Below are 25,803 nucleotides of genomic sequence, written 5' to 3' on the forward strand. Positions count from 1 at the left end.
ATAGTATATTTTTGTATATCTTTTTTTCATTTTTAATGGATTATTTATTTACTTCCTTATTGGATAGAGACAGAGAAACTGTTTTAGTAAGGAAAGATAGAAAGGGAGAAAGACACGTGAATCACTACTTCACCACTTGTGAAGCATCTTCTCTGCAGGTGGGGATAAGAGACTTGAACCTGGGTCCCTGCATGTGTATTGCTTGCATTGTAGCATGTGTGACCAACTAGGTGCAACACTATCTGTCCCCCTCAAAATATATAGTATCTACAGAGTGTTACAGCTTTTATCTGTTACCAAAAGAACTGCATTTCTCTGAAAGACTACTACAGTGTGGTTTTGTTCATGTGTGCAATATAATAAATGAAAACACCTGAATTTGTTAAAAAATAAAGTAGTGAAACTGTCGCGAAGACTGTGAAAACTATCAATACAATGGCCATCCTTGAGCTAGAGGGGAGACAACAGAGTGCAGGGGTGCGGGGTGCAGGGAAGGAATGGGCGTAGAACTTTGGTGGTGGGTGTATTGTGGAATTATAATCTTATGATCTTGTAAACCATCATTAAATTACTAATAAAAATTAAAAATTGTAATGAAAAGAAAAAAATAGAATATTCCAATATACTCCTTGATAGAAACTCACTATTGCAAAAAATCCCCAAATTTTATTCAAGTTGCAATCACAATCCCAAGTGGATTTTTAATGGAATGTGACAAATCAATTCTAAAGTTAATTTAGAAGATAATCTAAAATGAAGTGTCAAGAATTCCCGAGAAAGAAACTCAGAAGAGGAGTTATGTTCAAACAAATGTCACAAAGTATTATAAAGTTATGGTGGTTTAAACTACAGCAGAAATAAATAAATGGATATACAGAAGAATAAACTTGAAAAATAGTTTGTCTTATTGATAGTTTTCTTTTTGGTGTACAATAAAGAGACTTTTGAAGTAACAGAATTAAGTTGGACTATACAAAAATTATTCTTTTAGAACACCTGGTCATTCATTCAGCAAATACTATTCTATCGTGCTCTATTATAGTGAAGATAAGAGATAAAGAGGAAGTGAGATGAGCTTTATGTAATGAAAACCGAGAAAAGAGTGTCAAGAAGAAAGACTTGCACTGCCAGGAGTTACAAAAATGTCAAAAAAAATAAAAAGTAAAGGAAAAAGAAAGCTATTAAATATAACCAAAAGGTCACAGAAAAAAGAAATCTAAAAATATTGCATTGCATAGAGTAGTAGTGATGAAAACCAGGCTTCATTACCAACATCCTGAAAGACTAGTTGAAAAGCTTTTTTATATTCCAATTCACAGTAGGGATATGCACTAAGCATGAACTTAATCTTTATTAAAGCAGAATTCCATTATAATTTTGAAGTTCCACTGTATGACTCCATTGTAATTACAGAGTTCTGCTCTAATGGATGTTGAGTTTGTGTTTAGTACATCTTCATGAAATCATATAACCTATGATATTCTTAATTGTTAAATTTACAGGTCACATGATGACAGTCTCCAGTTAGTTATTTAAATTTGGAGTTCTCCTAATGGTGAATTCCTTATGAACTCAAGTAATTTATTTCAGATCAAACATTCACCATTTCACATGGCTAATTATGTCATCACAAGACAAATATCAGCATTCTGAATAGAAAATAGTAGTCAGAAAAAAAGGTCTTTAATAAGTTTTACTACAACTGGGCACATTTTACATAACATGGGTTACAGAGATTGTATGATTGCTTTAAAATAGTTTCAACTTCACACAAGTCTCACAACTCTCAAGCAGAGTGTAACATAGATGGTCCTCATATACATGACTGAAGAACAGACAAGACAGTGATTTATGTGGTGATTGTTCTTTGTTTTCCAATACAAAGGAACTAGAAAGTTAATTCCTTAGAGCAGTGATCTCACATCTTTTTAATTCTTTAAAGCAGTAATCTCCAGGTTTTTGAGAACTGGTTTGGTTCCATAAAAATTCAAGACCCTTTTTAACATACTGATAAGCCACATCTCTGAGGACTAGCTAGGACACTGATATTCTGTGCCCCGTTGTCTTTTGACTGGCATCGCCCATTTTGTACATTTCATTGTCCCCTGAACACCACATTTCATCTGTTGCTAGAGGAAATATTGACCAAGTTTTTCCCTTCCACCTGCTTCATCACAGGGTCCTGAACCACTCGCCCCAATAACTGCACATGATTCAGAGATATTTCAAGAACCAAACTGATAGTTACTTCTGACTAATGTCTTACAAACTGATGAAGTACCTACAATATTGGTTTCTAAAACAAGGTTGCTAGTGTCTTTTCATACAATCTGAACTTTGGTCTTCTCCTGGTGTTCTAGCACCAACTGCCCCAGCCAAGGAATCACTTCCAAGTAGAAGCAGAGATTCTTAGTGAGAAGAAAAAAATCAAATAGAAAGTTCTACTAGTGTTTACTGTATCCCTTGAACTACCTTATGATGTTTACACCTTGAACATGAGGATCTTGTCCTAGAGAAGAAATTTATCAAGTCACAATACACCAAACCATTACTTGGGGTGCTTGTTCCAAACAAGATTCCAAGACTACTTAAAATAAGGAAGTTAGGGGCTGGGTATTGGTACACCTGGTTAAGTGCACATGCTGCAGTGCACAAGGATGTGGGTTCAAACCCTGGTCCCCACATGCAAGGAGGAAGCTTCACAAGTGGTAAATCAATGTTGCAGGTGCCTCTCTATCTCTCTCCCCTCTAGATTTCTCTCTATGTCTATCCAATAAATAAATAGAATATTAAATAAAAAGAAAAATCTATTTTCAAAAAAGTGAAAAAGTTTCTGCACAGAGGAAAAAATGTAACCAAGAGAGAAGGACATCCTACTAAATGAGAGAAAATATTTTCACATCACATATCCAACAAGAGGTTAGCATCCAAAATACACAAGGACTCAACAGTGGGAGCCAGGCCGTGGCGCATCAGATTAAGTGCACATGGTGAAGTGCAAGGGCTGGCATAGGATCCCAGTTCCAGCCCCTGGCTCCCCACCTGCAGGGGGTTCACTTCATAGGTGGTGAAGCAGGTCTGCAGGTGTCTTTCTCTCCCCCTTCTCTGTCTTTCCCTCCTCTCTCTGTTTCTCTCTGTCCTTATCCAACAACAATGAAAGCAATAACAACAACAATAATGACAATGATAAACAACAAGGGCAACAAAAGGGGAAAAGATAAAAACAAAAATAATTTTAAAAAAATACTCAACAGTACAAACATAAGCAAACAGACTGAAAATTGGGCAGGATGTGAACAGATACTTCTCTGAAGAAAAACACATCGACAGCCAGTAAGTACATAGATTTTTATCATCTCATATTATTAGGGAAATGCAAATTTAAAAAACAATCAGGGACTTCCAGGATGGAGCTATGGCAACCTAGTCACAGAAAGTTGGATATCCCCCAGAAAACAAATATTACAACAAAATAACAACGAAAGTCATCAGAGAACAGCTGGGATTTCTTTTAAAAATATTTATTTAGGGGAGTCGGGCTGTAGCACAGCGGGTTAAGCGCAGGTGGTGCAAAGCACAAGGACCAGCATAAGGATCCCGGTTCGAACCCCGGCTCCCCACCTGCAGGGGAGTCGCTTCACAGGCGGTGAAGCAGGTCTGCAGGTGTCTATCTTTCTCTCCTCCTCTCTGTCTTCCCCTCCTCTCTCCATTTCTCTCTGTCCTATCCAACAACGACAACAACAATAATAACTACAACAATAAAACAACAAGGGAATAAATAAAATAAATATTAAAAAAAATAAAATATAAAATATATTTATTTATTTTTTTATTAATGAGAAAGACAGAAGGAGAGAAAGAACCAGAAGTCACTCTGGTACTTGTGCTTCTGGGGATCAAACTCAGGACCTCATGCTTCAGAGGACAATGCCTTATCCATTGCACCATCTCCCAGACCACCAGCTGGGATTTCTAGTAAAGAAAGGAACTCACTACCTGAAGGTTGATGATTGATTGCACAAGGGCAGCAGGAGGATACCATATTTTCAATCACTTTAAATACATGTAGCGGATTTAAAGGGCCCATGCAACTGCTCGGGAACTAAGTGGTTTAAGAAAAAGTGCTTGGAACTGCTAGTTAGAGCCTAAGAAGCCACAGGCTCTTGAGTGAAACCCAGTGGGTCATCTAGGGTAGTCAAGGAACTGAACATGGTACCTTGTGACAGCCAGAAGTTAACCAAACTTGAAGGTGTCCTATCTGTCACAGAGACCCTGGTGACTGGGATCAGACTGTCCTGAAGGAAAGAAGAGTGACTTGAAACTCACAGCAGAGTTCACACTTTTAGGAATCAGTTTGGGGAAGACAAGGAGGTCCCCACCACACCCTACTCAAGCTCTGTTTAAGTTATCATATCAGGTACCATAATACTTTACTTATTCAAAATTCTTCCCCTCCCCTTGCAACTCATACATAAAGTAGAACCCAATACCACCTGCTGGACAACAACAGAACCCCTTCACCCCCCAAAAAAATTTTAGGAAAACCCCAACAATGGGAAATCAAGATGGCCAGGCACTTCATGATGCAGATCCAAAAGAGAAAGACTTTAGGAACTACACTGTGAGGAAATTTGGAGAAATCCAATCCTTTCAACTTAATATGGAGAAATAGATTAATGCATCCACACATACAAAAACTAAAGGAGTTTGCCATTAACAGACCTGCTTTCCAAGAGGTATTGAAAAGAGTGCCACAGATTAAGAAATAAGGAACATTTAACTCTCAACAAGTTGATACACAGCAGAACTCAAAAAATAAGAACAGAAAAGAGAAACACAAAGTAAAAAGTTGACAGGCTTTGACACCAAAGCAAAGGATTATGGGGAGAAAGGGGTGAGGAAGGGCCTTGAGAGAAGGCTTTTGGGTCCTAGTGCATGATGATGGAAAAGGACCTAGGCTGGGGGTGAGAGCGTTTTGCAGATATTTATCATGGGAAGATTATAAAAATTAACCCCCTAACAAAAAAAATTTAATCAGACATTGTACAGATCCAGTTATCCCTCTTCTACGTATTTAAAAATACACACACACACACACACACACACATACATACAGGAGGCCGGGTGGTAGTGCAGTGGGTTACGTGCACCTGGCACAAAGTGCAAGTATGGGCGTAGGGATCCAGCTCCCGGCTCCCCACCTGGAGGGGGGGTTGCTTCACAAGTGGTGAAGCAGGCCTGCAGGTGTCTTTGTCTCTCCCTCTCTCTTAGTTTCTCTCTGTCCTATTCAACAACAGCAGCAGCAACAGCAACAACAACGGGGAAAAAATACAAAAACATGAAGAGACATGTGTGTAATATATATATAACACATATATATGAACATATATGGCACACAATTAACAAAAACTAAGAGGGCAAAATGTTTCCGAGATCAGACGAGATCGGGCGTGTTCAGGGTGGTATGGCCGTAGAACAGGGCAAAATGTTAATGGACTTTTTAATCAATGGTGGGTGAACACATACCATTTGCAACATGGATATCATGCTAGAGGGCTTTATGCTTAGTGAAATAAGCATAAAACATATGATAAGTACAGTGTGATTTCGCAAATATATGGCCTATAGAGAAAACAAACAAATTAATTAAATAAAACAAAAGTAAGCTTGTGTGCTAAACAGACCAAATAGCGAACACCAGAATAGAAGGGGAGTAAAGGGATAAGTCAAAGGGGACAACCGTATGATTAAGAATAAAACTGGACTTTCAGTAGTGTGCTTAATGTAGTATAACACATGCTGATTTTTAATAATACATACTTGAAACATTTATCTTATAAATACAATGTGACTTCAATTAAACGCAAGGATAAGACTTGTTTCCAGGTATTTACTATATTCTTCATGGTCCAAATGCATCTTACCAGTGAAAAATCTTTATTTATTTTTTTATAAAATGCGACTAAAGGGAAAATATGATATAAATCTGCCTTTGTGACTTCTTTGTTCACAGAGAAAAACCTGGGGGAAGATGAGGCAGAGAGCGTAATTGTTATGCAAAGAGACTCTCATGCCTGGGGCTCCAAATTCCCATGTTCAGTCTCCCACACCACCACAGCCAGAGCTGACCAGTGATCTGGTAAAAAAAAAAGAAAGAAAAAAAGAAAACCCTCCAAGTAACTCTCTCCCAGAATCGGCCACACACTGTAAACAAAGAGGAAAGTTTATTAATTAAAGAACACAAATTACTTTTAAAAAGTAATGAAACAGGTTCGGACTTCCAGAGGCAGAGCTACGAGCAAAAGATCGCTTTCTCTCCTCTCCTCTCCCGTATCAACTAGGAATACCAAAGGAGACCACCCGGGACTGAAACAAGACAGGACTAGAATGACCACAGGAACCCAGTAAATCACCGGTGAGTACAAACACATGTGGCTGGTGACAGAGAGGAGAGAGGGGCCTAAGGAGAGATTAAGTGACTGCTAACAGTCCAGCAGTTTATCAGTTGAGACACCACCTCCAGTCTGCTCCACCAACAAGGGGACAGCTGAAGGGAGGAGAGGACTCCCCAGAGACTCACCAAGTGCAACTCTGAGTCTCCATTGCTACTACCCTCAATCTGGAGCAGCAACAGGAAGGGACAACAGGGGACAGAGAACTAACCAGGAAACTCAGAAGACCTATACCTCGATGGCATAACTGAGGGGCTGTGAAAGTCTCTTTGCATAACCACTGGATTATCTCTGCCACACCCTGCTTTATCTCTTGGTCAGGAGTCAGTGATTAAGCTAAGAAGCCTATTGATAGTTTAATAGCCCTCAGGCTCCCATAGCCTAAGGGAAGGAAAAAAAAAAAAAAAGAGGCTTTTAAACCACTGAGCTCCAACTCAGGGATTGAATCAACTGTTAACTTCCACCACTGTGAACCCTTTAATTAACTTATTAGACACAAGTCAATCCAGGCAATAGTGATCAATAATTTGAAAAGTACTGATAAAGGGAACTCATAACATAATATATAAAATGGTTAAAACAACAAGAAAAAATATTGGAGAATCGAACCAGGACAAGAGTCCAGCTAAAAGTCCTCCAGAGGGTGAAGCACAAAATAACGAGTTCAACATCCAAACATTAGCTAAGGAAATAATAACAGGAGTGAGTAAAGAATTTGAAAAAAAAATTATAATCAGAAATGCAGGAACAACAAATGAGAATATGGAAGGAAATACTAATTATCTCATGGTTATTAGAGAGCTGAAAGCTGAAATCCCTGAGCTAAGAATGCAACTAGCTGAACAAGCTAAAACAGTATCAGAGAAGGGCAACAAAATAGATGAACTCCAGAGAATAGTAAAGGGCAGAGAGAATAGAATCTATGAGGCTGAAGACAGAATTAGCAAGATTGAGGATGAATTAGAGACAACTAAAAAAGAAGTAAGAGATCCCAAAAAGAGATTAAAAGATGCTGAAAACAACAGAGTCCTATGGGATGACTTCAAAAGAAACAATATACACATTATTGGCATACCAGAGGAACAAAGAGAAGGAGAGGAAGAAAGCATTTTCCAGGCCATAGTAGCTGAAAACTTCTCTAGTCTAGACAACTTCAAAGATATAAAAATTCAAGAAGCACAGAGGGTCCCAAACAGAATTAACCCAGACCTAAACACACCAAGACATATCATACTTAGAATGGAAAGGAATAAGGATAAAGAAAGGATCCTGAAGGCTGCAAGAGAAAAACAAAGAGTCACCTACAAAGGAAAACCCATAAGATTAGCAGCAGAGTTCTCCATACAAACACTACAGGCCAGAAGAGAATGGCAAGATATCTGTTGAGTGCTCAATGAGAAAGGCTTTCAGCCAAGAATACTATATCCTGCTAGACTGTCATTCAGACTAGATGGAGGCATCAAAACCTTATCAGACAAGCAACAGTTGAAGGAATCAACTATCACCAAGCCTGCCCTAAAAGAAGTTCTGAAAGGTCTCCTATAAACAACCAGACTACCACAAATAGGACATATATCAAAACACTCTAAAACTCTACAAGAATGGCATTAAAATATCTTCAATCTTTGATATCAATAAATGTCAATGGCCTGAATTCACCTATTAAAAGACACAGAGTAGGAAGATGGATCAGAAAACAAACCCAACAATATGTTGTCTACAGGAAACCCACCTAACTCAACAAGACAAACACAGACTTAAAGGGAAAGGGTGGAAAACTATCATACAAGCCAATGGCCCACAAAAAAGGGCAGGAACAGCTATTCTCAATCTGACATGATAGACTTTAAAATAGATAAGATTAAAAAAGATAGGAATGGACACTACTTAATGCTCAGAGGATCAGTCAATCAAGAGGACTTAACAATTATTAACATCAATGTACCCAATGAGAAGCCATCTAAATACATCAAACGTCTACTGAAAGAGCTACAGCAATATATTAACAGTAACACAATCATAGTAGGGGACTTCAACACCCCACTCTCTCAACTTGACAGATCATCCAGTAAGAAAATCAATAAAGACATAAGGGAGCTAAATGAAGAGATAGATAAACTAGAACTATTGGACATTTTCAGAGTCATTCATCCCAAGAAACTGGAATACACATTTTACTCAAATCCACATGGGTCATTCTCAAGGATAGACCATATATTAGGCCACAAAGACAGCCATCAGCCAATTCAAGAGCATTGAAATCATCCCAAGCATCTTCTCAGACCACAGTGGAATTAAACTAACACTTAACAATCAAAAAAAGATTAGTAACAGTGCCAAAATGTGGAAGCTCAACAGTACACTTCTTAACAACTTCTGGGTCAAAGAGGAAATAAAGGAAGAAATCAAAATGTTTTGAGAGTTCAATGAAAATGAAGACACAAGCTATCAAAATATTTGGGACACAGTTAAAGCACTCCTAAGAGGGAAGTTCATAGCTATACAAGCACACATTAGGAAACAAGAAAAAGCACAAATAAACAGCCTGATTGCACATCTTAAAGACCTAGAAGAATAACAACAAAGGAACCCTAAAGCAACGAGAAGGACAGAAATCACTAAAGTTAGGGCAGAAATAAATAACATTGAGAATAAGAAAACCATACAAAAGATCAACGAAAGTAAATGTTGGTTCTTTGAAAGAGTTCTTCTTCTTCTAGCGTTTGCCCTTCTTCCGTAGCCAGTCAACAGCATCAGGTTGAGCCTGATGTAAAGTTTCGAGACCTCCTTTGAATCTGGAGAGGTGGCAGTCGTTGACTATGTGGGTCATAGTCTGTCTGTAGCCGCAGGGGCAGTTTAAGCAAAATCGACAAACCTTTAGCCAGACTCACAAAACAAAAAAGGGAGAAGACCCAAATAAATCAGATAGTAAATGAAAGAGGAGATATCACAACAGACACCGCAGAAATTCAACATATCATGCGAGGCTTCTATGAACAACTATATGCCACCAAGCTAGAGAACCTGGAAGAAATGGAGGATTTCCTAGATACCTACCAACTTCCAAAACTAAGTAAAGAGGAAGTGGATAACATGAACAGGCCCATCACAGCTAATGAAATTGAAACAGTTATCAAAAGTCTCCCCCAAAAAAGTCCTGGACCAGATGGTTTTACAAATGAATTCTACAAAACCTTCAAAGAAGAACTAATACTTCTATTTTTAAAAGTCTTCCAGAAGATTGAAGACACTGGAATACTCTGTGCCAGCTTCTATGAAGCCAACATCACCCTCAGACCAAAAGCAGACAGGGACACAACCAACAAAGAAAACTACAGACCAATATCTCTGATGAACATAGATGCGAAAATATTGAACAAAATTCTAGCCAACCGGATACAGCAGTATATCAAAAAGATTCTTCATCATGACCAAGTGGGGTTTATCCCAGGCATGCAAGGTTGGTTTAATATACGTAAATCAATCAGTGTGATCCACCACATCAATGCAAACACTAAGTTAGAAGAAATTGAAATCCAGAAATCAATTCCTTTTACTATAGCAACAAAAACAATAAAATATCTAGGAGTAAACCTAACCAAAGAAGTGAAAGACTTGTATACTGAAAATTATGAGTCACTACTCAAAGAAATTGAAAAAGACACAAAGAAGTGGAAAGATATTCCATGTTCATGGGTTGGAAGAATTAACATCATCAAAATGAATATATTACCCAGAGCCATCTACAAATTTAATGCTATCCCCATCAAGATCCCAAGCACATTTTTTAGGAGAATAGAAAAAATGCTACAAATGTTTATCTGGAACCAGAAAAGACCTAGAATTGCCAAAACAATCTTGAGAAAAAAGAACAGAACTGGAGGCATCACACTCCCAGATCTCAAACTGTATTATAGGGCCATTGTCATCAAAACTGCTTGGTACTGGAACATGAATAGACACACTGACCAGTGGAATAAAATTGAGAGCCCAGAAATGAGGCCCCACACCTATGGACATCTAATCTTTGACAAAGGTGCCCAGACTATTAAATGGGGAAAGCAGAGTCTCTTCAACAAATGGTGTTGGAAACAATGGGTTGAAACATGCAGAAGAATGAAACTGAATCACTGTATTTCACCAAATACAAAAGTAAATTCCAAGTGGATCAAGGACTTGGATGTTAGACCACAAACTATCAAATACTTAGTGGAAAACATTGGCAGAACTCTTTTCTGCATAAATTTTAAAGACATCTTCAATGAAACGAATCAAATTACAAAGAAGACTAAGACAAGTATAAACCTATGGGACCACATCAAATTAAAAAGCTTCTGCACAGCTAAAGAAACCACTACCCAAACCAAGAGACCCCTCACAGAATGGGAAAAGATCTTTACATGTCATACATCAGTTAAGAGTTTAATAACCAACATATATAAAGAGCTTGCCAGACTCAACAAGACAACAAATAACCCCACCCAAAAATGGGGGAGGACTTGGATAGAATATTCACCACAGAAGAGATCCAAAAGGCTGAGAAACACATGAAAAAATGCTCCAAGTCTCTGACTGTCAGAGAAATGCAAATAAAAACAACAATGAGATATCACTTCACTCCTGTGAGAATGTCATACATCAGAAAAGGTAACAGCAGCAAATGCTGGAGAGGGTGTGGGGTCAAAGGAACCCTCCTAAACTGCTGGTGGGAATGTACATTGGTCCAACCTCTGTGGAGAACAGTCTGGAGAACTCTCAGAAGGCTAGAAATGGACCTACCCTATGATCTTGCAATTCCTCTCCTGGGGATCTATCCTAAGGAACCCAACACATCCATCCAAAAAGATCTGTGTACACATATGTTCTTGGCAGCACAATTTGTAATAGCCAAAACCTGGAAGCAACCCAGGTGTCCAACAACAGATGAGTTGTTGAGCAAGTTGTGGTGTATATACACAATGGAATACTACTCAGCTGTAAAAAATGCTGACTTCACCGTTTTCAGCCAATCTTGGATGGACCTTGAAAAAATCATATTGAGTGAAATAAGTCAGAAACAGAAGGATGAATATGGGATGATCTCACTCTCAGGCAGAAGTTGAAAAACAAGATCAGAAAAGAAAACACAAGTAGAACCTGAAATGGAATTGGCATACTGTACCAAAGTAAAAGACTCTGAGGTGGGTGGGTGGAGAGAATACAGGTCCATGAAGGATGATAAATGACATATGGGGGTTGTATTGTTAAATGGGAAACTGGGGAATGTTATGCTTGTACAAACTATTGTATTTACTGTTGAATGTAAAACATTAATTCCCCAATAAAGAAATAAATTTTTTTTAAAAAGTAATGAAACACTTCAAATCTCTCCCAGCATTCAAAAATTTCAAACATTAGGAAGAAAACTAAGGTGAATTGATTTAGACCAATTGAGAACAATCAGGTTAAGAAAGTAAGCTAGAGTTGAGACCCTGCAGACTAATGATAAAATAATCATTAAGTTTAACCTATAAAAAAGTGTGCCCCTTGATAACATCTGGTCTTGCATTTCCACTCAGCCTAGGAGGAAACTGAGCCTTAAGGAACACATGGGCTTGCTCAGCACCCAATGCTAATAGGTGGAAAAACTAGAAGGGCCGATTGATTCCTACACCGACACTTTATTATTACTCTCTAGACCATTCTTGTTACTGCTCCAGTATCTTCCCATCTCTTCTGCAGCCAATTTGCAAATCCTTAGGAGAATTCACCCTTCCTCATTCTCACTTGTATGGAATTGCTTCATATCCACTTAAGCATGGGAATGACTAATTCCATCAGTGAGTCCATTTTTCCCAAGTGCATTTTTCAGGAATTAATTTAGACACAGAGAAACAGTAATCCTAGCACATGAATAAGAGCTGGTGGACATAATATTATGTCCCACTATAACTGCTAGTAGAAAGGTTTTAGTTCTGTTTGCTCTTACCAAAACAGTGATACTGATAAAAGGAGAAAAATTATCTTTATCATAAGCATCTTGCCTTATAACACAGTTGACACTAACTGTGATATCCAGAGAAATAAAACTAAAAAGCCAACAAAGTCAAATAATCAGACAAAAATTTAATAATAAGTATAAAAGGGCTTCTATTAATTTTTACTCTCAAATATGCAGTTTAAAAATGAGTAATTACAGGGGGGGCTAGGCGGTAGCTCAGTGGGTTAAGCACACTTGGCACGAAGTGCAAGGGCCGGCATAAGGATCCCAGTTCAAGCCCCCAGCTCCCCACCTGCAGGGGGTCACTTCACAAGCGATGAAGCAGGTTTGCAGGTGTCTATCTTTTTCTCCTCCTCTCTGTCTTCCTCTCCTCTCTCGATTTCTCTCTGTCCTATCCAACAAAAAAGAAAAAGAAAAAGAACTGAAATTCTACTGTTTAAAAAAAAATGAGTAATTACAGTAGTCTCTCCAAAAAAGGAAGATAGAAAGAGAGAGAGAGAAAAGTAATGTGAAAAGACTGTTTTTATCAATGGACTTACCATCATGAGCTGTACCATCTGCCAAAAATATGTAGTAGCTTGTGTTTAGATCAAACCTATTCTTAACCACAGGAAGGGTAATGTTTCTTCTGAAAGAACACTGAATTACACCATCTGCCAATCTCCAAGCCATATCCTTAAGAGTATCCTACAAACACAGACAATGGGTCTTTTCAGCACTTTCCAAAAATTTGCTAAAAATAATATATGATCAAAATCCTGATTTGTTCTATTTCCCTTCTCTAAGATCATCTGTACATGTTTTGCCTGCAATGTCTTTGTTTTCCCACTTCCTCTTTGAAGAGCAGAAGAAACATTTTCTCTCAGTTTGTCTTTATCCCACTTGGCAAAAATACTATTTTTACTTTAATTCAGTACCCCACAAATTCTCTATTCAGATTACAAACTTTGGCAGATATGCTACTTCCATCTGGCCACTAACACACAATCAAAAATATCAAAGAAACAATTAACAAATGAAACAGTAGTGATCAAAATGCCACATGCAACTAGCGAGAAGTTCCAACCCAACAGCGGGAGTCAACTCTGGGAAAGCAGTGTAGAAAGCACATGAAATGATATGAAACGATAGCTCTGCTTGGTAGAGCTCCTGTGCTTGTCAAAAGACATGTGTAAAGGAAACTTTCGTACAAGAAATAGGACAACTTTGGAACAGATTCCATAAAAAGATACTTAAGATAACTGCCCAATGCGCTGAGCCAATCTCTACTACAAATGCACTTTTCTGCACAGTTAAGAAATTCCCAGTCTCTTCTTGAAAATATGTCTATAAATTTTCTAAAATGGTTTGATGCTTTCATATTTAAGAAACCATAAAATAATTTTTGTAGCATGCACCAAAAAATATTTAAGTAACATGAGCAATAATTCTTCTCTTTTTAGAAGTGGAGCTTATCTTATGAATTTTTAAAGTGTAGGAAAAAGGAGCCATGGGTCAAATGGTACAAGATTACAGCAATGTAGGATGAACTAAAGTAGAATTATAATCTAAATCATGATGACTATCATTAGTAATACTATATAGTATGCTGGAAATATGCAAAGAGGTAGATTTCAGGTGCTCTCACCACACACATAAAAGTGGTAAATAGAGCTGGAGAGACAGCTCACCTAGATAGTGCACCTGCTTTGTCACACATAAGACCCAGGTCCAAGCCCAGCTCTCCTCAATTCATTGGAGGAAGCTTTGATGCCGTGATATCATTCCCTCTCTTCCTCTGTCTCTCTCTTTCTATCTGAAGGAAAATCAACCCAGAACAGTAAAGTCCTAGTGACAACAATAACAACAACAACAGAGGTGAGAAAATGGGTATTTTTTCTTAATATTTATTTATTTGGATAGCGACAGAGAGAAATCAAGGAGGGAGAGGGAGATAGAGAGGGGAAAAAGAGAGACACCTGCAACACTGATTCACCACTTGTGAAGCTTTCCCCCTGCAAGTGGGGACCAGGGGCTTGAATCCAGGCCCTTGTGCATGGTAATGTGCACACTTTACCAGGTGCTCCGCCACCAAGTTCCAGATTTAACTTTATTAAAATATACATTTTAGCAAAGTAAATCAAGCACAGAAAAGTTTTCCCAAGATTATTATGAGAAAAGGACGCTGATGCCAGATCTCTGCTGGTGTTGGGTCGCTAACTAGGGATCAGAAGGGTATCTTACCGTATAGCCCTGTCACTGTGAGCCAAGGAGCCAGATAGTGAACCAGTCTGGTGGAGGTTTCCAAAGATATCACACCTACCTCAGGGTCCATCACAGGGTGACTTCGCCCAGTCAAATGAGAAGGTTGAATGTACACAGTCTGATCTTCATGAATACACACGTAAGCATCATCATCACCCTGAAAACACAATCACAAATGAGGAAAGTTCAGTGTTCCTAGTGAAAAAGAATAGCATCTGATGCTTTTAAAGCATCATTTACTGACTGATTGAAATTCTGTGTTTAAATTCTACAGAATTGCCTGTACAGTTATTAATTAAAATAATTAGAAAATAAAGTACAGGGAGTCGGGAAAATGCAGCGATTTAAGTGCATGAGGTGCAAAGCACAAGCACGGGCATAAGGATCCTGATTTGAGGATCCAGCAGGGGAATCGCTTCACAGGTGGTGAAGGAGGTCTGCAGGTGTCTTTCTTACTCCTCTCTGTCTTCCCTTTCTCTTCCCATTTCTCTCTGTCCTATCTAACAATGGTGACATCAATAACAACAACAATAACTACAATAGCAATAATAAAACAACAAAGACAGCAAATGGGAAAATAAATAAATAAATGTTTAAAAAATGACTAACAAAAGAAAAGAAAATACAGTTCCAGTGTAAAAAAATATTAGATCACATAAGCACAGAAATCTGTCACTAGTTGAACACCACTATTTTTTAATGATGTTTATTGGGGGGGGGTCTCATGGATTATGGTATAGTTGTTGACACATGGGTACAATTTCTCACTTGCCTGTGAAAAGTGACTGCAGAACACTCCCACCCACAACTTAGGACCTTTTCCAATATTTTATACCAAGATCCTAAGGGAATACCATTACTGATCTCAGTTACAGTGATCATTAGAAGGTAAGTTATACGGCTCCCCACCTGCAGGGGAGTCGCTTCACAGGCGGTGAAGCAGATCTGCAGGTGTCTGTCTTTCTCTCCTCCTCTCTGTCTTCCCCTCCTCTCTCCATTTCTCTCTGTCCTATCCAACAACGACGACATCAACTACAACAACAATAAAAAAGACAACAAGGGCAACAAAAGGGAAGATAAGTAAATAAAATTACAAAAAAAAAAAAAAAAAGAAGGTAAGTTATATCCCAAAATATCAGATGATCTCACTCATGGGTGGAACTTAAGAAACAGGACAGAAAGGGAAAACACAAAATAAAAACTTGGATTCAGTGTGGTGAAGAAGAGGAAGGGAGGAGGGTGAGGGAACTTTGGAATCCTGGTAGACAGTGATAGAAATTGACCTAAATTGAGAGTAAGAGTGTTCTTCAGACACCACAGTAGGAACAACTGTACTGTGATCCATTAACTGCTCTCAGTAAATAAATATATAAATAAATAAAATCTTATTTAAATTAACTTCTATTTTTCTTATTTCCTGAAATGCTAAAGTGAAAATATTCCCTTTTAATATATTTTAGGTGTAACTAGAAACTGTGACACTTCGTCTCTTTCATGGAAGTATTTATGAGGTGGAATACTAATACAAATTATGATTATAAGACAGAATACTCTGTCTTTTATCCTCTAATACTTGTAGAAATGGTGGTTATATACTTTTCCCATATTTGGGAGCTTCTCTCTGCCGTTATCCAGCTTTCTAGTGCTATCCTCAACTCTGAACCATCTTCCCAAGCAATACTCCCGGTCCACCTGCATGTTAGCCCTGTTGGGCTCTGTCAAAAATGTGTAAAGTCATGGACCCCCTTGGACTATACCTAAAATAAACTTCCTAGCTTCTTCCAACACGAAGACCCCAAATCTGCTATATTCTTACCTTTAGTTTCCTGATTATTAAACAATTTGTTCTGCTTTATATATTAGTCCTTTTCAGTCACCACATTACAGATGCTACCATGATGTCAACCTGACATCCCTGGGCAGATGGCCTCAGTGTCCTGGAATACACCCCCTCCAGAGCCCTGTCCCACCAGGAAAGGATAGAAATGGGCTGGGGGTATGGATAAACCTGTCAACACCAAGTCCAGTGGAGAAGCAACTGCAGAAGCCAGACCTTCCACCTTCTGCACCCCATTCAAATCTTTGGTCCATACTCCCGAAGAATAAAGAATAGGGAAACTTTCAATGAAGAGGGTGGGATATGGAACTCTAGTGGTGGGAATGGTATGGAATTATACCCCTCTTATACCACAATCTTGTCAATCATTATTAAATCACTAGTAAAAAAATATTTTAAAAAAAGAATGAAAAATAAATAAAAATGTCTGAGATGGAAAATTCATATATTTTGAAGTCTAGTTAATTAAGATGTTAGCAAGTAGCAAAAAATATGAGGAAAAAATCTTTCATTAATTTCAGTGATAAGTTACTGACAATTGCTTTAATTTATAAAAAGTATAATTTAGGTTATCTAATCAGTACTTATAATATCAGGTATCTTCAGAATTTAAATTTACATTACACACTAAAAAAAAAAGGAATCACACATCATAAAAACAAGCTAAAATTTTTTAAATAACAGCTAGAAATAGAAATAAGCACTTCAAAAATATTTTGAAGATGCTCTATCTCCCCAAGTTAAGCGAACAGGTGTATAGATGATTTTAATGATTAAATAGGCTCACTCTGTAAATCAACTGCACCTGTATAATTAAATCTTTTATACAAACAGTTTTGATGAGTGCTATATTAAAGTATAAGATTTCTAAGTAAGCTAAGTATATCTTGAATTTTAGATAAATGCTTTTGTGCCATTTATGCCTACAAATTAGAACAGAAATAACCAGTCTGTCTGTAGGCTACTCACGACCACACTCATTGTGACAGCAGTATCTCTTCCTTTTGCTGACAGATTTCATGTGACCAGAAAAAGAAATATATTTGCATAGCATTGCATTAAGCTTAGCTATAAAGTGATTGGAATTTTTTTTAATAATTACAACATACATCTAAATGAGTGTCGTACCTCAGAATTGAACCTTAATGAAACTACATTCTTGTTCCAACAAAGCTATTATTCTTAATCTTTATATGACTCATCTTCATAGCCAGTTCTAATATATTGACAAAACAAGCACCACCCCTATTTTTCCTGATTTACAGTCTTATTTTATTTGTGACCTAGTCTCATTTTCCACCTTATGCTCCAAATTTGTTTGTTTTTTGCCCCCAGGTTTATTGCTGGGGCTCGGTGCCTGCACTACCAATCTACTGCTCCTGGAGGCCATTTTTTCCCTTTTGTTATTTATCTTTGTTGTTACTATTATTGTCGTTATTGCTGTCATTGTTGTTGGATAGGACAGAAAGAAATGGAGCGAGGAGGGGGAGACAGACAGGGAGAGAGAAAGATAGACACCTGCAGACCTGCTTCACCGCTCATGAAGCAACCCCCCTGCAGGTGGGGAGCAGAGGGCTCGAACCTGGATCCTTGTGTTGGTCCTTGCACTTCGCACCATGTGCGCTTAACCCACTGCACTACTGCCCGACCCAATTTGGTTCATTTTTGTCAGCACTTGTAATACCCAACAGAATACACTGTAGGCATGATGGTAATTACAAAAGGAAAATGAGAAATATGCAACATCTCTTGCAAGTACAAAGTTTCTCATAAAAGTAATTTTATAGTGGGAAAAGACGGCAAATTGGTGGAGGGCATAGTGTGTTAACACCTATGATAGGGAGATAATGAAACAGTACACATGTGATAGCATCTCCCAATAAAAGTAACTTAAAAGGGAAGAATCATAAGTCCTTTTATGTTAATCTTAAGTCATAGGGCATATGTCATATTTCATAGATTTATTTAATAAAAGAATATAACAAATGCATTAGAGAATTAAATATGTATATACATGCAACATGCATATTTTTTTATTTTTTATTTTATTTATAAAAAGAAAATACTGATGAAACCATAGGATAAGAGGGGTACAACTCCACACAATTCCCACCACCAGAACTCCATATCCTATCCCCTCCCTTGATAGCTTTCCTATTCTTTAACCATCTGGGGGTATGGACCCAAGGCCATTGTGGGATGCAGAAGGTGGAAGGTCTGGCTTCTGTAACTAAAATCACATCAAATCGATGGGGTTTACAGTCAACAATATTTATACACCTTTCCCATATTAGGGAGCTACTCTCCTCCCTGATCCAGCTTTCTGGTCCTTTTTCCAGCCGTGACATCATCTCCCCAGACAATAACTTGAATCCACCTGCATATCAGATTTCAGGCTCAGGGGAAAAAAAATAACATGCATATATTTTAACTTCAATTTCCCTTAAAAAGTTACCTCTGGTTTCCTGCAATACTTGCCAACCAATGTACAAAAACCAACATGATCATACTGCCCTCTTAAGTAAAACAGTCCTTCATAACAGAATATCAGTTCCTTTTCTGTTTTTTGAAACACAACTCACTAAAGAATTGATGTTAGGGAGTCAGGTGGTAGCGCAGCGGGTTAAGCACACATGGCGCAAAGCGCAAGGACGGGCATAAGGATCCGGGTTCGAGCCCCCGGCTCCCCACCTGCAGGGGAGTCACTTCACAAGTGGTTAAGCAGGTCTGCAAGTGTCTATCTTTCTCTCCCCCCTCTGTCTTCCCCTCTTCTCTCCATTTCTCTCTGTCCTATCTGACAACAACAATAACTACAACAATAGTAAAAAAAAAAAAAAAGGCAACAAAAAAGGGGGAAATAAATAAATACATTAAAAATTTTTTTAAAAAGAATTGATGTTAAGTTTAAAACCTGATAGTAAGAAAACTTTCAGGAGAAGATTTCCTGCCTTTGCTAATGCAAGAGGCATTCCCAAACCCCACTTCCAGCCCAGTCAGACAGGGACTTTCACATGCTCTGACCACAATAGTCTTTCTTCTCCCTGGGAAATCAGGACACTTAAACAGCACTCTGCTCCTCTACACCACAGCACAAGGCTGCCACCTTCAGAGTCGTCTGATACACTCAGTGCTGCTGAGAGAGAGAGAGAGAGAGAGATAGTCATTTTGAAGTACATGCTGCCTTCTGCAGATCTGATAAAGAAGCCACTGTTTCACATTTTCACCTGGACATGTTTAATTCTCTATTTGAGAAATGCATGGATAATGACAAAAATGAGAACATCCATGCTTTAGTTGCTGGTCACTTGAGAAAATAACTAGGATCTGAGAAGTAACACAAACATGAAACTTTATCCAGCCACCCTGTTAGAATGGGTTGGGACAGTGCATTTCAGAATAGAACTAAACACAAACCTTTCTCTAACCATAACTAATGGGAACTATATAGAAAAAAATCCTCAAATCTCTTCTACCCCACCAACACTTCTAGCCAACAAATATATAGGGGTTTTCAATACTTAGCAGTTCTATAATCCTCTGTGGACACCAACTGGGTGCCCTACAGTTCAATTCCATTCTGATACTATTAACCTGAAATTAGGGTCAGATCCCACAATTTAGAGATTCAAGCCCACAAAGTTTCCTCTTCTCAACTTTTATTAAAACTGCACTTCTGGGAGTCGGGTGGTAGCGCAGCAGGTTAAGCGCACTTGGCGCAAAGCCCACGGACCGGCATAAGAATCCCGGTTCAAGCCCCCGGCTCCCCATCTGCAAGGGAGTCGCTTCACAAGCAGTAAAGCAGGTCTGCAAGTGTCTATCTTTCTCTCTCCCTGTTTGTCTTCCCTTCCTCTCTCCATTTCTCTCTGTCCTATCCAACAACGACGACATCAATAACAATAGTAACTACAACCATAAAACAAGGGCAACAAAAGGGAATTAATTAATTAATTAATTAATTTAAAAACTGCACTTCTTCCTGGGGGGAGGTAGTCTAATAGCTATGCCAAAAGGAAATTTCATGTCGGTAGATCTAAGGCCTCAGGTTCAATCCCCTGCACCACCATAAGCCAGAGCTGTGCAGTGCGTGGTAGTATTAATGAATTAAAAATAAAATAATAAAACTGTGCTTCCTGCTTTATCATAGAGAGAAAAAATGATAGACAAAAAATAATAATAAAGTGATAAATCCACCAGGAAAAAAAATGTATATCTTATTTTCTAAATGTTACTTAATTTAGACTGTTCTTTGGGTATGTAACACTCAAATTTTGAAAACATTAAATATTCAAAGCTGTTTAACTTAAAAATCTACTAAAGTTAATTTACCCTGTTTTTCCCTCTCCATTACCCCCTTGAGGGATGATATTTCAATTCTGTAATAGACAACTAAACTTGCTGATTAGTAATAACGCTAGTAATTTCCTTTTCATTATCACTTATGTAAGTGAAAGGTACAAACCATCCATCGGTCATGAGAAAACGCAAAGGCTAAATAGCCTTCACTGGGACCACTCATCTCAATCGTCACTGATTGGTCATCTCGGGTGAATGATAAGAAGACACAAGCATGCTCTTTCTCTGGGTCACAGTTCAGAGGATTCCTAATGCAGAATTTCTTGTTCCCACAACCTGAAGCACTGAACTAGAAAAAAATGACAGAGGAAAGAAAGTCTTATTCATCAAATAAGTAGTTTGCAGTAACAAAAGAGAAGCTACTTTGAAGTATGAAGTATAAACTTCAAGAAGAATACCTTTTCATAATAAGGATTCAAATGAGGGAGCAAATGACAAATCCCAGATTAGAAATGATCAGAGCAGCAGCTAGGCTGTGAACTTTTGAAGTAAATTAATTTTAATTAAACTCTGGAAAACAACACTAGTTAAACCATAATTATGCACTAATATTACTATCTCTCTAATACATAAAATGTTTTGCATTAACTATCTTCTAAAGTTCCTGGTAGCTTTCGAGACTTTTTTTTTTTTTTCCTTCCAGGGTTGTCGCTGGGACTCCGTGCCTGCACTACGAATCCACTGCTCGCCATTTTTTCCCTTTTGTTGCTCTTGTTGTTTATCGTTGCTGTTGTTATTATTGTTGTTGTTACTGCTGTCGTTATTGCTGGATAGGAAAAAAAGAAATCCAGAGAGGAGGGGAAGACAAGAGAGGGGGATAGGATAGACGTGCTTCACCGCTTGTGAAGCGACGCCCCCTGCAGGTGGGGAGCCGGTGGCTCAAATCGGATCCTTGTGTTGGTCCTTGTCCTTGGAGCAATGTGCACTTAACTTACCGCCAGGCCCCTGCTTTTGATAAAATTCTTAGGAAACATTTAAGACTATGTTGGCATTCTCTTCTAGACAGTACCCTATAATTTTTCAGGGGGTGTGAATAGAATAATGGTTATGCAAAGAGACTCTCTTGCCTGAGGCTCTGAAGTCCCAGGTTCAACCCACCCCCCCACCATCACTATAGACCAGAGCTAGTAAGAGGGAAAATCTCAAAAGATACCAGTGCTACAATCTGAAAGGACAAAGAGAAGCCACTGTGTTATAATGGGTTGGGACAGTGCATTTCAGAAGAGAACTAAACACTAACCTTTCCCTAACCATAATTAGTGGGAACTATATAGGAAAAAAAAAAATCCTCAAATCTCTTCTATCTCACTAATACTTCTAGCCACCAAATACGTGGGGATTTTCAATACTGAGCAGTTCTATAGTCCTCTGTGAACACCAACTGGGTGCCCTACAGTTCAATTCCATTCTGATACTATTAACCTGGAATTAGGGTCAGATCCCACAAACTGAAGATTCAGTCTTATAAAGTTTTCCTCCTCTCAATGCTAATCACTAGTCCCAAATACAGCTGGCCAACTGGTCATAACATTTGAGGTTCTCAAGATCCTTATGCTTATTATAAAGTTGCAATGATAAAGACTGTCCCAATCTCAAAAGGGAGGTTGGGTCAGACCACTCAAGGAAGACTGATTGTGAAATGAGTGCACCCTAGAATGTTCCCAGCTGTGACCATGGACTGTAAACTCAAACTGACAGGAACTCAGACATTATACAAGCTCCTGTGCTAACTGTGAACATATATGGGTCCTGAGTCAGACTGATGTGGTAAACAGTTGGTGTGTTTATGTACTTTCTTCAAGTTTGGGAACTACTATCTGCCCTAATCCAGCTTTCTAGTCCTAATCTCATCTCTCACACCATCTTCCCAGACAATATTTTTAGTCCATATGCATGTTAGCTAGGGCAAGCTTGTGCAAAAATTACTAAAGTCATGGGCCCCTAAGAACATACCTAAAATAGACTTCCTAGCTTCTTTCCACCCTAGGATCCCTAATCTCATCTTGTCTATTTCTACTTCTTGGTTCCCATTTATTAAACACTTTGCCCTACTTTATATCTTTACACCTTTCAGCCACCAAGTTGCATATGTTACTATATATAATTCCATCCTGACCTGTTTGGGCAGACAACTTCACCAATGTATCCTGGAAGCTCACCTCTCCAGAGCCCTACCCCACTAGGGAAAGATAGAAACAGGCTGAGGGTATGGATCAACCTGCCAATCAATGCCCACTAGAAGCAATTAGAAAAGCCAGAACTCCCACTTTCTGCACCCAGTAAAGAACTTTGGTCCATATTCCTAGAGGGGGAGAAATGTTAGGGAAAGTTGACCAAAGGGTTTTGAACTCCAATTCCATCAGGACCCAGAAATAGGACAAAAGAAGGATATTAAAAAGTAGTAATAGGTATTGGTGTGACTTAGAAAGGAAGACAGGACCATAGGAAAAATGGACAAATATAGATATAGACAGTCACAGAAATAATAGTCAACCCACCACACCTGTGACCTTGGTAAAACTACTAGAGTTTCCAATGGAAAGGATAGGGACATGGAACTCAGGTGATGGAAATGGTCTGGAATTCTACCCTTTATTTCACAATTTTGTAAACCAATATTAAATTACTAATAAAAAATAAGAATTTGAGGCTCCTGTAATCTCTTCCTCATATTCCTCATATTTGCTAGGTTGGCTTACAGAACCCAGGAAAACAGTATACTTAATAGATTAGTAGCTTCAATAAAAGAAGATAAAACTCAGAAGCAGCCAGAAAGATACAGAGTAAGGTATCTGAGGAGGAATGTAAAGCTTCTAAGCACTCTCTGAGGCACTACTGTCCCAGCACCTCCACCTGTTCAACAACTTAGGAACTTGCTAAATCCCAAACTATAAGCTCCGATATAAAGACATGATCAATTATTCATTCAAGTTTAAGCTCCTCTCTCATATTTGCAAGTAAAGAGGGGCATAAAAGTTCCAAGCTTCTGGAGCCAGGTAGTGGCACACCTGGTTAAGTGCACATATTACAGTGCCCAAACACCTGGCCCCTACCCGCAGGAAAAAGCTTCAAAAGTAGTGAATCAGGGCTGCAGGTGTCTGTCTCTTTCCCTCTTTGTCTTCCCCTCCCCTATCAATTTCTGGGGGGGGGGTTGTTTGTTTGTTTGTTTTGTTCTGTTTTGTTTTTTTGTTTCCAGGGTTATTGCTGGGGCTCGGTGCGTGCACTACAAATCCACTGCTCCTGAAGGCTATTTTTTCCCTTTTGTTGCCCTTGTTTTCCATCGTTGTTGTTGTTATTATTATTGTTATTGCTGTTGTTGTTGGATAGGACAGAGAGAAATGGAGAGAGGAGGGGAAGACAGAGAGGGGGAGAGAAAGATAGACACCTGCAGACCTGTTTCACCGCTTGTGAAGCAACTCCCCTGCAGGTGGAGAGCCGGGAGCTTCAACAGGCATCCTTCTGCAGGTCTGTGGGCTTCGCCCCACGTGCGCTTAACCCGCTGCACTAGCACTACCGCCCCGCCCCCGATTTCTCTCTGTTTTTATCCAATGATAAAATTTTTTTTTTTAATTCCAAGATTCTAACTACAGTTAGTCTTTCAAGTGATCAACCCCTATATAGAAGCTCACCATCACCAAGAATCATCTTATTAGAATGGAAAGCACTCAGGAAGTTCAAAGGGATTTCAAAGCTGTGTTAGAATCTAGAGTCAAGGGTCAAATATCATCAGGAACCAAGACCAGAATAACATATATAATCTCACAGGGCCTTATAGGGAAAATATAACAGAATGGAGAAAACACTAGAAATTAGGAAATTTAAATTTGACTCGCTTGCCACTTTTACTTCATCACATTGCTCAATAATTCATTCTATCAGAGTCCCTTTTACCTTCAACTATAAAATAGGAACTATACAACCATACCTAAAGGTCTTTTCTAGCTCTACAGGTGCTATAATCCTATGACTCTGAATGAATCTCACTACAATTAGAGATCATAAACCTGTTGTAGAGACACAATACACCCCAACAAAAGTCAATGCCCTTTATGTGAGTATATATGGAAATAGAACAATCTTTTTAAAAAATATTTTTATTTATTTATTATTGAATAGAAACACAGAGAAATTAAGGGGGAGAGGGGAGATAGAGGAGAGAGACACCTGCAGCTCTGCTTCACCACTTGTGAAGCTTTCCCCCTGCAGGTGGGAACCAGAGGCTCGAATCTGCGTCCTTGCGCACTGTAATATGTGCCCTTAATTAGGTGTGCCACCGCCTGGCCCCAGGAATAGAACAATATTGTCAATAGGAAAATCTTGTCAATAGATTCTTACTGGAAATTTCAGGTAAACAGTGACTGAAGCAGTTTGTAAGTAAATAAGCAGTAAGGCTAAATTAAGAACAAATACAAACAACAGATCTAATCGTATGGCCAAACAAAATTGCAGTATTCATAATAATGTAGTCTAATATAATGGTCATGCACTGAAAAATATAGAAGAGATGAAAAACAAAATATGTGACTGGGCATACAAGTGTTTTACCATCTCATCTTACCATGAGGATAAAATTATTTTTAAAAAAATTAGAAAGGGAAGGAAAAGAAAGAGGGCATTAATATTTACTGGATATCTATTAAGTACAAACTCTCAAAACACCTCACCAAGCACTGAAAAAATAATTTCCAGGGAAGCTACTAAATTATGTGGCATGTGGTAATAGCATAAAAATGTTACTCACTGGTTTAGTTAAATGGGAAACTGGAGATACTGTTGAAAAAGGTGCTCTTGTAACTTCAGGAGTTGTGAAAGGTAATGCATTTGGCTGTGAAATCACAGGGCTAGGAATCTTCACCCAGTAGATTTTATACTTCTCAACAACTGTAGCTCTGTAATACAGTATCAGAGAGATTAGACAAAATTCTGATTATGGCCCA

At 38.4% G+C, this 25,803-nt stretch overlaps 1 protein-coding gene across 2 annotated transcripts in view; it reads right to left on the bottom strand.

The window, feature by feature from the left end:
• The window catches only part of FRRS1 (ferric chelate reductase 1), a 64,236-nt gene that overhangs the window by 19,173 nt on the left and 19,260 nt on the right, over nucleotides 1-25,803 (bottom strand). The window contains exons 5-8 of one of the 2 annotated variants that reach the window (XM_016190591.2): nucleotides 25,608-25,755; nucleotides 20,973-21,155; nucleotides 14,735-14,833; nucleotides 12,972-13,119 (exon numbers count right to left, since the gene is read on the bottom strand). In XM_016190591.2, the coding sequence (XP_016046077.1) occupies nucleotides 12,972-13,119; nucleotides 14,735-14,833; nucleotides 20,973-21,155; nucleotides 25,608-25,755 (578 nt within the window). The remainder of the gene's footprint in view (nucleotides 1-12,971; nucleotides 13,120-14,734; nucleotides 14,834-20,972; nucleotides 21,156-25,607; nucleotides 25,756-25,803) is intronic. The other variant, XM_060202136.1, reaches the window with a different exon arrangement.

This window comes from Erinaceus europaeus, chromosome 11 (genome assembly GCF_950295315.1).
Source record: "Erinaceus europaeus chromosome 11, mEriEur2.1, whole genome shotgun sequence".
In the NCBI taxonomy this organism is placed as follows: Eukaryota; Metazoa; Chordata; class Mammalia; order Eulipotyphla; family Erinaceidae; genus Erinaceus; species Erinaceus europaeus.